This window comes from Salminus brasiliensis, chromosome 13 (genome assembly GCF_030463535.1).
Source record: "Salminus brasiliensis chromosome 13, fSalBra1.hap2, whole genome shotgun sequence".
NCBI lineage: Eukaryota > Metazoa > Chordata > Actinopteri > Characiformes > Bryconidae > Salminus > Salminus brasiliensis.
Genome location: NC_132890.1, coordinates 21,447,330 through 21,460,750, shown reverse-complemented (window position 1 = coordinate 21,460,750; position 13,421 = coordinate 21,447,330). Strand labels below are relative to the sequence as shown.

The 13,421-nt window shown below is 41.9% G+C and overlaps 1 protein-coding gene across 3 annotated transcripts in view; it reads right to left on the bottom strand.

Moving 5' to 3' along the window:
• zbbx (zinc finger, B-box domain containing) overlaps nt 1–13,421 on the bottom strand; it is a 61,845-nt gene that overhangs the window by 39,201 nt on the left and 9,223 nt on the right. For all 3 annotated transcript variants that reach the window (XM_072695768.1, XM_072695770.1, XM_072695769.1), the window contains exons 3-6: nt 8,980–9,052; nt 8,678–8,726; nt 7,917–8,038; nt 1,277–1,372 (exon numbers count right to left, since the gene is read on the bottom strand). In XM_072695768.1, the coding sequence (XP_072551869.1) occupies nt 1,277–1,372; nt 7,917–8,038; nt 8,678–8,726; nt 8,980–9,052 (340 nt within the window). The remainder of the gene's footprint in view (nt 1–1,276; nt 1,373–7,916; nt 8,039–8,677; nt 8,727–8,979; nt 9,053–13,421) is intronic.

The window sequence follows — 13,421 nt, the reverse complement described above, 5'->3', positions numbered from 1 at the left end:
CAGTGGCTGGAAAGAAAGGCATCAGACGTCATAAATATTTGGGCTATTGTCTCTGTTCTAAACTAAACTAAATTAGATGGAGAACATCACAACCTCTCAGTTGTGGAGGAAATTTCTAAAGATACATCCAAATGCGACCACGGGAAGGCAGTGCTGTCAAAGAAGATAAAAGCTTAAAAGTAAACTTTACCAAAACTTAGAACGCAAACCAAAGAAATGGACGTGGCCGAATAACGTGCCCTTTTCACAGCAAGCTCAAACGCTTTCCCAGTCATAAGCCCAGCTGCCAGCCACTGGAACTCCTAGATGGCTCTTCTGATGCTGGCATTAGAGTGAAACCTCACGTGAGGCACTGCTCTTTTGCGCATGCATGTCAGTTTAGGAGCGTGAACTGTCCAGACAAATGTCAGATATAGGTCACATAAACAAAAAAGATGTGTGAATAGCCCAAAAAAATCAGAATGGCCACAAGAGGGCCTGCAGAGTGACTGCATCCAAAACATAAAAATTACAGCGCATCCAACAAGCACCAAATCCGTGTCCAACTTTCATACAGCAGTAAAAACATGGTAGCTCACAGCCACTAGGGGCCCTGCAGGAAGACGTTAGAGGCCCAGCACAAACATGATGAGTAGATTCCTGGTCAGATGTTGATACCGGGGGTTGATAGGCTATGCAGTTGGTCACCATTATGGAAGTTCTGATGATACCTACGTGCTCAGAAGAGATATACTTTGCTGTAATACAGTGATCATACTGCCATATCACCCTTATTTAGGCCATTCTTGTGCCTATATTGTGCGTCCCTGCAGTTTTCTAAAGCCACTGCACTCCCAGATACGTCCACACAGTCAACAAAAGCTCCACTCTAACACTCCAGCAAGCAGCAGCTGCAATCTCCAAAACAAACGTCCAGAGCAGGACGACCTGTTTGTGTTTACACACAGCTGCTTTCCTCTGATGGTATGAATGTGTGTGTGCGTGTGTGTGTGTGTGTGACGGTGTATTTACTCTCCAGCCTTGGCATCAGCGTGTGTGTAATGAGCGGCTGGGCAGAGAAAGAGTAGAAAGAGAGAGAAAGAGAGCAGGTCGTCCGCTTAATAGTGAGCGTGCCAGGGATAGAGAAGGACAAACACAATCGCTTTAAACCGGAATTTAGAAAAGTGTGGACGGAAAATTCTTCCTTTTTGTGCCGCTGCATGGATACGTGGATCAGTGTGGACATTCTGGTCTGTGTGTGTGTGTTGGCTGCAGGGAAACCAAATCCATCCCTCACCTGTACAGGAATCATTCGATGGTGCTTCAGTGCCCCCTTCTGGTGAAACCTGGCAAAGCAGCCGACGCAGTAGTCCTCTCCGCATTCGGCGCACACCTGCAAAGCACAGACCAAAAACGAATAAATAATTAAAACCCCAATTACTCCAGGCAGAGATACCTTTTTACACGGAGCAGGAACTCTAATGTCTCTGCAAACACATGTTGGAAGATTCTTTTTTTCCTCCATCTAAACTTTGCCTTAATAAATATTAAAATAAGAGAAAATGCAAAGCATGGGCTTCTTAAGGGAGCTCATTATTTTTTTTTTATATTTTGAAGGAGTAAATGAGCATGGGAGGCGGAAGGAGGTGTGGATTTGATTGACAGATGGACAGACAGGGTGAGAAAGGAATTCAGACATGGTCATAATACTAAAGCACACAGGTTAAAAGAAGCAGCGTTGCGGTTTTGACTAACTGCAAGTCTAAATTCCCAAATCTTTCTCTCTCCCTCTCTTTCGCTCACTCAAATGTGATAAATATATATACATTTCAAGTTTTTATTGTTTTCCCTCTTTGTTCTAAATTCATTTTATTATTGTAGGTGGTTTTAAAATGAACTTAACATGGTTCTATACAGTACCATAAAGGGTTCCAGAATCTTTACAAGTTAAGGCAACCCTGGTTCAGTACAATATAGAACCCTTTTTGGTCCAGCCATAGCTATGAAAGTTGACCATGTACTCCCTAAACACATACACAGAGTAACAAAAGCTCTAAAATCGAACCCTGCAGAACACCATATCACATTTTACAATAATGCAGCAGCTTTTATCATTATTGTTATCATGTTACATCACTGGTTCTCTAAAGTACTTTAGCATGTTGCAAAGTAAGAAAGCCACTATACATTCATGTGCAGAATTTTGTGCATCTACGGACAGTAAAGAAACGTGTCTCTGTAAAGTGTGCGGCTTATTTACACTTACATCAACTATACACATCAACTGACCACTTTTGCACAACACTGCATAAGTGTATTACTATTATTATTATTATTATTATTACTCTCTCTCTCTGTGAGATACGAAGTGTGAGTCAAGGCTGGGTGCACAACAGCATGTTTGTGAGCTTAACCCAGCTTTGTCTGGATGACACAGACTGCACTGCCCTCTCTCACACACTCACATAATCTCAGGTGAGCAAGAGAGAGGTGAGGGAGCGGAGAGAACAGGAGGAGAACAGAGGGAGAGAATGAAAGGCGGAGAGCGACTGAGTGACCGCAGCGTACAGGCGGAGGTGGAAGTGTGGAAGTTTGCATTCAGGCAAAGAGAAAAGACTAATGGCAGCGATGAGAGCATAACGTTTTTCTCTCTCTCTCTCTCTCCCTTTCTCTTTCTCTCTCTCTCTCTCTCTCTCTCTCTCTCACACAGACACACACACCTACACCGTAAAGGTAGGGTGTTTGGTGTTGGAAATGCATGGAACTGCATGAAACTTAAAGGGTCTATATCACTGAAAACATATGTGCTCAACCCAGAGGAACAATACAGGGCAGCCAAACAGAACCGCCACATGCATATATATATATATGCATATATATATATATATATATTCACACACACACACCTTTACAAGAGAAGGGAAAAAAACTTCCTAACATTTAGTGGAAGATTTTAATCCCAATCTTTTTGGAGCATTTCTATTGGACCATTTATCATGACACTTGGGCACAATGTAAATGGATTTACATTATGACAAAATGTAAAAACTCCAAAAATAGGGAAATATAAGATTTTGGTGTACTGTACCTTTAAATATCTTAAAGGTACAATAAACAGGATGGAAAAAGTCAATATCAAAAAATAAAAAACACAAGAAATATGTAGACTATGGCCAGTAAATTGGCAGTTTTCCAGAAAAAAAAAACCCTTAAGTGAAGCATTTCTATTGGCCCATGTTAAAGGAATCTTGTGGTACATGGTAATGTACAAAAAAGTTCTGCAATACGGTTCTCTTTCTCGCCAGAGTTTCTTCTTTGCCATGTCCATATAGCAGGGGCTGTGTTTTTCTTGAACTATTGGCTACACTGTCCCACAATTTCCAGTGGTACTGCTCTTTCAATTCTTTTTGTATCTGTAAGCTTTCAGAAAATGTGCTCAAACATGCTCAAAATGAACGCAGAGTACGGACAGACAGGCATCGTGCATGTCCGTATTTAACGCAGAGCATAAATGAACCTTTATACAGGTAGGAGAATTTTGCAATTAAGAGCCCAAGGACTCTTATTGTAGTGTAGGAAATTTGCCACGGCAGTGAATCGAACCCTAGTTTGCCGTGGGCAAGGTGGTAATGACCCTCAATAGCTGAAAACTTCTAAGGAAACAGAATAGGGACTATGTCCAAAACACTGTAATCTGTCCCATTAAAGGTAAAAGACTCAAAGCACAGACATCTGTCATTCTATTTCCTCTGGACCCGTCTGAAACATGAAGCCAGACAAACAAGAGTAAAAATGGATCGCCTTTCCGAGTCCCTGAACTCCACTAAGGTGAACGTGCAAAGATTTTTTAAGTTAGCGTCACTTAAATCAGTTACCGGAGTCAAGAAGATGAATGGGTGCATCAAAGAAGGGAATGGAGGATGAATAAATGGGTGGACGGTTATGTGGATGGATGGCAGGTCACTGAGCTACACGTCTGAATGGAATACAAGACTGCATGTCTAGACTCCCTGAAGGCAGTTACAGAGAAGAGGGCGGTACAACACTGATGTAAACAGACTCCGCCCACAAATGTGTTTTTTTGTAGCTTAGCTGGATGACGCTGGTAAAAAATCCCATTCAACCAAAATGAGAGACTGTAGTTCCACCTCAGTGTATATCCCAATACCTACATTTAGAGTGTTATTAATATTCACCCTAATGAGAGACTGTAGTTCCACCTCAGTGTATATCCCAATACCTACATTTAGAGTGTTATTAATATTCACCCTAATGAGAGACTGTAGTTCCACCTCAGTGTATATCACAATACCTACATTTAGATTGTTATTAATATTCACCCTAATGAGAGACTGTAGCTCCACCTCAGTGTATATCACAAAACCTACATTTAGAGTGTTATTAATATTCACCGTAATGAGAGACTGTAGCTCCACCTCAGTGTATATCACAAAACCTACATTTAGAGTGTTATTAATATTCACCCTAATGAGAGACTGTAGCTCCACCTCAGTGTATATCACAATACCTACATTTAGAGTGTTATCAATATTCACCCTAATGAGAGACTGTAGTTTGACCTCAGTGTATATCACAATACCTACATTTAGAGTGTTATTAATATTCACCCTAATGGGAGACTGTAGCTCCACCTCAGTGTATATCACAATACCTACATTTAGAGTGTTATCAATATTCACCCTAATGGGAGACTGTAGCTCCACCTCAGTGTATATCACAATACCTACATTTAGAGTGTTATCAATATTCACCCTAATGAGAGACTGTAGTTCCACCTCAGTGTATATCACAATACCTACATTTAGAGTGGTATTAATATTCACCCTAATGAGAGACTGTAGCTCCACCTCAGTGTATATCACAATACCTACATTTAGAGTGTTATCAATATTCACCCTAATGGGAGACTGTAGCTCCACCTCAGTGTATATCACAATACCTACATTTAGAGTGTTATCAATATTCACCCTAATGAGAGACTGTAGTTCCACCTCAGTATATATCACAATACCTACATTTAGAGTGTTATCAATATTCACCCTAATGGGAGACTGTAGCTCCACCTCAGTGTATATCACAATACCTACATTTAGAGTGTTATCAATATTCACACTAATGAGAGACTGTAGTTCCACCTCAGTGTATATCACAATACCTACATTTAGAGTGTTATTAATATTCACCCTAATGAGAGACTGTAGCTCCACCTCAGTGCATATCACAATACCTACATTTAGTGTTATCAGTATTCCTCCTAATGAGAGACTGTAGTTCCACCTCAGTGTATATCACAATACTCACATTTAGAGTGTTATTAATATTCACTCTAATGAGAGACTGTAGCTCCACCTCAGTGTATATCACAATACCTACATTTAGAGTGTTAATACTCACCCTAATGAGAGACTGTAGCTCCACCTCAGTGTATATCACAATACCTACATTTAGTGTGTAATTACGATTACAATACCACTGTGACAAGTTTATTGTTATAGATTAAAATAAATTGATCAATCAATAAAAGTAAAATTAAAAGTAAAATAAAATGTAACATTCAATCAATTTTAATCAGATTACACTGCATTACATGCCCAGCAGAGTCCCAATTAGTAATACTACTTACTAATACTACTTATTTAGTAATTACATACTACTAGAGTTTAGATAAAAATATCCACAATGCATATTTACAAGCAGTTGGTTTGTTGAGTATGGTTACGATGGATACCAACCTAAAATGCAATGCAAAATGAAAAGGAAGGAGCATATAATGATACAAGGGCAGGAGAAACTATTGTGTGTGTGGCAATGCAACACTTCATTTCCTCCTAGTAGAGCGCAGGCTAGTACGTTAATACTTTGTAAACTAACCTGCCAAACTCCCATTATTAAGATCGATACATTGCTCATTCATTTATAGTATACAGTGGGGAAAAAAAGTATTTAGTCAGTCACCAATTGTGCAAGTTCTCCCACCTAAAAAAATGAGAGGCCTGTAATTGACATTATAGGTAGACCTCAACTATGAGAGACAAAATGAGAAAAAAATCTGAAAAGGACATTGTCTGATTTTTAAAGAATTTATTTGCAAATAATGGTGGAAAATAAGTATTTGGTCACCTACAAACAAGCAAGATTTCTGGCTGTCACAGACCTGTAACTTCATCTTTAAGAGGCTTCTCTGTCCTCCACTCATTACCTGTATTAATGGCACCTGTTTGAACTTGTTAACAGTATAAAAGACACCTGCCCACAACCTCAAACACTCACAATCCAAACTCCACTATGGTGAAGACCAAAGAGCTGTCGAAGGACACCAGAAACAAAATTGTAGACCTGCACCAGGCTGGGAAGACTGAATCTGCAATAGGCAAGCAGCTTGGTGTGAAGAAATCTACTGTGGGAGCAATAATCAGAAAATGGAAGACCTACAAGACCACTGCTAATCTCCCTCGATCAGGGGCTCCACGCAAGTTCTCAGCCCATGGGGTCAAAATGATCACATGAATGGTGAGCAAAAATCCCAGAACCACACAGGGGGACCTAGTGAATGACCTGCAGAAAGCTGGGACCAACATTACAAAGACACACACACTACACACACTACGCCGCCAGGGACTCAGATCTTACAGTACAGACGTGTTCCCCTGCTTAAGCCAGTACATATCCGGGCGCGTCTGAAGTTTGCTAGAGAGCATTTGGATGTTCTGGAAGAGTATTGTGAGAATGTCTTATGGTCAGATGAAACCAAAGTAGAACTGTTTGGTACAAACACAACTCGTTGTGTTTGGAAGGAGAGTGAATGCTGAGTTGCATCCAAAGAACACCATTCCAACTGTGAAGCATGGGGGTGGCAACATCATGCTTTGGGGCTGTTTCTCTGCAAAGGGACTAGGACGACTGGTGTACATGAAAGAATGAATGGGGCCATGTATTGTGAGATTTTGAGTGCAAACCTCCTTCCATCAGCAAAGGCAGTGAAGATGGAACGTGGCTGGGTCTTCCAGCATGACAGTGACCCCAAACACACCACTCGGGCAACGAAGGAGTGGCTCTGTAAAAAGCATTTCAAGGTCCTGGAGTGGCCTAGACAGTCACCAGATCTCAAGCCCATAGAAGATTTGTGGAGGGAGTTGAAAGTCTGTTGCACAGCGACAGCCCCAAAACATCACTGCTCTAGAGGAGATCTGCAAGGAGGAATGGGCCAACATACCAGCAATGGTGTGTGCCAACCTTGTGAAGACTTTCAGAAAACGTTTGACCTCTGTCAACAAAGGATATATAACAAAGTATTGAGATGAACTTTTGTTATTGACCAAATACTTATTTTCCACCATTATTTGCAAATACATTCTTTAAAAATCAGACTGATTTTCAGAATTTTTTTTTTCTCATTTTGTCTCTCATAGTTGAGGTCTACCTATGATGTCAATTACAGGCCTCTCATATCATTTTAAGTGGGAGAACTTGCACAATTGGTGACTGACTAAATACTTTTTTCCCCCACTGTAAGTGTGTAGTACAAAATTGGAACATTGTCACAAAGCAAATTTACAGAGATGCAGGTCTGAGAATCTTTTAAACAAACCAGAGGCTTAAGAAAGTCATTCAGAGCAAGAGAAGGAAACCTTGAGAGGAACCAAAACTCTAAAGGGGAATCCAATTTCCTCTGGTCATTAAACTCATTAAAACACCCCCCAGGATACTCAGTAAAAACAGTAAAAATACCGCTATTGGTTTAGAAACATTGATAGAATTTGGTTGTAAAGATTGTTGCAGCTTGAGTGGGGTAAATAGGAAGCATTATTTCAGAGACATTCTTATTGTTCATTCTTATCAACTCCCAACAAGCCCATTAATGCCCATTCAGCAATCTATCTAGAGTATCTATCAAATATGCATGATTAATGACTCACCAGTCCAGCTGTTCTGACTTCACACTGGCCACACAATTTGCCCTTTAGCCTGGGTTTTCGACTGGGCCCCGGGTCCCTGGGTGGAGGAGGCCCTGGCACTTTTTCTGATGGTCTGTGTGCCTCTGTATTTGAGTATACAAAAATATACACAGAATTTAAAGGAACCCAAAAATTAATTAATTTTTCCATGCTATAAGCCCTTTAAGAAACAGTACAATGACACACATGCTCATGGAAACACTAAATGTTTCTAAAAGCTGTCTATGAGGTGTTTTTTTTTTACCCAATTTTCCTCCTCTAATTTTAGATGACAAATTTCTGCACCCATTCGTACTTTCCCCCATCACATGTAATGCTCCTGACACTAGAAGGGTGAGAACTGACATACGCCTCCTCTGACACATGCTCAACCAGCCACCATCTCTTTTCGGCTGTACAATGTCCCAAGGCACCCAACGTGCTTGGAGAAAAGCACTGTGTACCCAGTTCTGATGCATCGGCTGGCAGAGGCCCGTGCTGGCCAGCATCACACTGATATGACGGGGGAGAGAAAGCGCCCTCTACCCACCTGGAGAGAGAAAGGACAACTGTGCTCTCTCAGGCTCTGGCTGCTGATGGCAGGCAGCATGACCCAGGATGCAAACCAGCAATCCTCGGTTCATAGTCCGCTGGACCATGAGAGATATATTAAAGCAGTAACATGATCAATTGCAATGCAACACATAAACATGCACATTCCCATCTCTAGCTCAGACACCCACCTTGCAGGGAATCCTCCTTCAGCACTCTTATCTTCTTGCCGGCAGAAAGCTGTCCAAAAAGCCACACACAGAAGTTTCAGCAAGCACAGTTTAGCAGCCCTGCTGAGGGAGTGTTTTACAGCACTCTGATTAATACAGGCCTGTCCGTTACACTTAACGTTGTCATATACTGGGTACAGGAGAGCGAGCGGAACGTCGGCCGTCACTCAAGCCTGACTGCAGAACCTTTATGGCAGTGTGTTTTGTGTGTGAAAACTAATCCACTCAGAAATAGAGAGAGCGATATTTAGATGAAGGCTCACTTTGACTCCTTTCTCCTTACTCCACAGCCCGCTGTTGGCCTGGGCAGACTTCCAGCGGAGAGCGCCAGACTTCCTGTGAGAAACACATCAAAACATAGCATCAGTCTATAAATGCTAGCTACGCTGCTCGGCTCTCCAGGAATGCTTTTAAACGCAACGCGGCGGCCCGTGTTCAGTGCTTCAGAGGTGGAGATGGATTTCAGCAGCACTAATCAAACCCAAAACATCGAATCGAGTCCAAAACGAATAATTTGATCATGCACACACACACAAACACACATATTACTAAGTCCTTGTCTCAGCAATAAATGTTTATTTACTAAAACACTAGCATTTAAAAAAAATCCAGGAGAAATCTGGAACTAAGCATTTCTCAACTACTTTCTTCTGTATTTACTGTCTCCCTACATCTGTTCTAAAGTGATCTGGAGTTTGCACAGTAATAACTCTCGTATTGCTGAGAGAAATGCTTTTCAATAATGTGATTAGATGCCTAAAACATCTGCACAGTACTGTAATGATTTCAGAAATGCATTTCTTGCTCATTAATCACATAGTACAGATCAAAGCATATGTGAATCTTGGCTGCCTGGCTACATTTGAAGTTGATGCTTTAACATAAGTCAAAAAGCAGGTTCAAATCCAGGGTCATGCTGCTTGCCATTAGCAGCCGGAGCTAGAGAGAGAACAACTGGCCTTGCTCTCTCAAGGGTGGGTTGATGGCTCATCATCACTCCTAATGTGACGTTGGTCAGGACAGGCATCTATTAGCTGTTGTGTCAGAACTGGGGAGCATGCAGTTTGGGAAAAGGTGGTGGCTCAGATTTATTTGTATAGCGCTTTTTACAACTGTTGTAGTCACAAAGCAGCTTTACATAATTAGTAATTCATAAAAGACAGAGACAAAAAAAAAAGAAATAACGTAAGACATGAAGGATCAAAGACCCCCAGTGAGCAAGCCAACGGCGACAGTGGCAAGGAAAAACTCCCTCAGAGCTGGAGGAAGAAACCGTGGGAGGAACCAAGACTCACAAGGGGGACCCATCCTCCTCTGGTCAGAACTATTTAAACATTATTGATAAAAATTGAGGTTTTAGCATGGTCATTAAACAGGTAGCAGTGGAAGGCGTGTGTGCCGCTGGTCTGCTATGGGTGGTGGTGGGTGGGGGTCCTGATGGTCGGACTGGTAGGTGGCAGCTGGTCTGACGCAGGTAGAGGGGACCTCAGCGGGCAATCTTCCAGCAGGTCGGCTGGGTGGCCATTTACTCGGAGAAGGTAAAAAGAGAGAGTTAGTACTAAGAGGATTTTATGGAGGGCAGAGAATGTTGAGCAGTATCAGAATGTGTCTGACGACTCCGGCTAATTAAAAGGAGAGAGCCAGAAGGTAACACAGACACGGGAGCACCCTGAAACTCTAGCGTCCATCTGCTACACTGTCCACAAACCTGAGTGATCGCGTGTAAGCAGCGAGACGACAGCTCCAGCATCTCAGTGTACTATAATTCCCTGTGTCCGCGAACCCCTGGACCTGCTAGTCTTCACCCTCCTAGTGTTGGGGGCTTTGCTAGTAATAGGAAAAGTTCACATGAACAGGGTAGACAACAGGGTGTTGTTATGCAACACTGCAGATATTGAATCTGTAAGCTACTTGACTCATGTTAAAGCAACCAGACATATTCAGTGCTTCTTTAATTCTGCACTTGAGCTAAGAAGCTGTACTAGAAGCTTACTGACTTGCTTGTGTGGTTTCTGACACTGTATAACTGACCGTTATCCAAAAACATGGGGATTCATGTCTTTGTTTTGAGTGTTGAACTGTCTAAAGATCTCAAAACGGTGGCAAACGACGTCCACAAAATGGAAGAAGGCTATAAGAAGACAGCCAGGCATTTTCAGCTTGCAGTTTATTTGGCAAGGACTGTTATTAAGAAATGTGGAGAACTGTAGAGATTATTTGGAAGATCTCAAGAAAACTCTCATATGCTGTAAGACCCCTCAAATACCCCCCCCCCAACAACCCACCCCACCTCCATGACTGCGATGTACTATTCTACTGCGCAGCGTTAGTGTGAAGATTAAGGTTAGTATGGTTAGTTTAAACATTATGGTTATGCTTAGGTTTACATGTAGTATTACTCTGCTACAACATTACAGACATCACTGGCACCTCACTACATACACTAAAACAAGTGTGAGTGTGTGTGTGTGTGTTTGCATTCTAGCACTGTCAGAGTGTATTTTTCTCTGCATCCAGCTCCTCCGAGCCCCTCATCCTCAGCCTCTGCAGACATGAGCTGACACGTTTTTATAATACTGTTCCGGAGGTGAAGACATGGCGAGACGTACCATGTGACCAACATGTGCCTTTCAGAACGATTACATCATGTGTCCAACATATCTTACTTAGTGGTTACATCATGTGACCCAAGTGTCTTTTGGCACTAATGTCATGTAGCCAACATGTCCTTTTAGAATGACGGTCATGTGGCCAGCAGGTCTTTCCAAATGATTAATGCAGTACATGACCAATGACTGTCATACGACCATGTGTTTTAGAATGTCATGTGACCAATGTCATTTCAAAATGACGGTCACGTGAACAATGCATCATATCAGAGGAAATGTCTATGCTATATAGGCAGGCACTATGTTGTTTTGGATGTTGCCCATGCCTAGGGTCATGTGACTAGTGTGCCCTTGCAGAATCATGGGCACTCCATATTTTCTTAAGTTTTGGGTTTGGGTTTGGGTTTTCAGCTCTTGGAGAACGGAGAACAGTTTAGTGGAACGGTGGTGGTTCTACAACATGGTTGAACAACAGATGGTTCTTGTATTCTCGCAACGGCTATATCAGAAAACTTAAAGGAACAAACTCTGTATTACACACAAACACACAGCAAGAAAGTGAGGGAGACAGAGCCAAGATCTACAGTAATCAATACCTCGAATTAATGTTGTTGTTTTTTTTTATGCATATTTTCTGGTTGCCTGACTGAATCCGATCACAGAAAACACATTCCGTTTACATGTTTATTAAATTAGGACAAGATCCGTCTCTGACCACCTCCTAATGTGGTTTGAGTGATCTGCCCCCATCATGAGTACAATGCATCTTGGGGGTGTTCACAGCTGGCTTTAAATGTAGACAAGCAAAACCCGATCACCTGAACATGATCAGATGCCCAAAAAAGCATGTTAATTGCCAGGCGTTTCGAGTCGGAGATCGTTTTTGGAGACTGCTGACAAAAGTCTTAGTTCGGAAGCAAATCAGCATTCAGCACTCAGCTAATATCTGGAGCTGTGGAAAGAGTTGTGACCAGAAGTTAGAGTGCAAGACATGAGGTGAGAAGGCTGAGAGTGGAGTTACGCATCTTTTGAAAGATCTCATAATTAGTGACCCTGTGTTGCTGATCAGTTGTATAGTGTGCTAACCACAACCACAAAAAGGATCCCGATTATAAGGCAAGTCATGTAGTGCAAATAGTACAACCATGTGACGACTCTAAAAGATGTGTAATGTAAACCTGGCATAGTGTGTTCTTCAGCACCTTCAGCGTCTTCTGGAATAAGCACACAAAAAAAAAAAAAAAAGAGTGTGAGAGCGACACACCAGCACAGATGGAGAGACAGAGGGTGGGGGAGGCAGAGTATACAGAGAGAGAGTGAAAGAGAGCCACAAGGAGAGAGGCACATTATAAAGAGACAGAGAGAGAAGAGACAGAGAGAGAGAGCTCCTCGTCTGTGTGCTGTCCACTCTAGTTAGAAGCTGTTTATCTGCTGGCCTTCATCACTCACAGTGAGGCTCATTGGGGGGATTAGAGCACACTGAGCTGCTGACAGCACCTGCGGGAGGTGTGTGTGTGAGCAGCGTGGCAGTGTGCTAACATCAGGCAGATTAACACACACACACACAGCCAAGCATGCTGACGGTCATCTCTCAGTCTCTCTCAGTCTCACAAAGAAGAACCGCTTTGCTTCTTTGCTTACCTCCATTCAAATACCCTGTCTTTCCCGAACACAGTCAGTCAGTTTCTGAAGTGTAGGCTCATTACTTTCACACGGGAGCTACGAAGTTAATATAGCTAACAAGCAACCAAGGCTTAGGGTGTGTTTACACGCTTTGGTTCAATTAAAACAAACCCTGATGCAATTGCTCTGTTAGTACGGTTTGTTTTGAGCTCTGGTAGGCGCCAAACAAGCGGACCAGAATCAGAATCAGAATCAGAATCTCTTTATTTCACCAAGTATGTTACCCATACAAGGAATTTGTCTTGGTGAGAGCAACACGCATGACAAGTAACAAAGAAACACAGAACACAGTCTTAAACTAAAGGAAAATGACACTAAACAATAAATAGGGTAGGGGATAAATAAAAAAAAGTAGAAAGTACTAAAGGTAATAAAGGTAATAAAGAGCTGAAAAATATATTTACAGAAAAGAA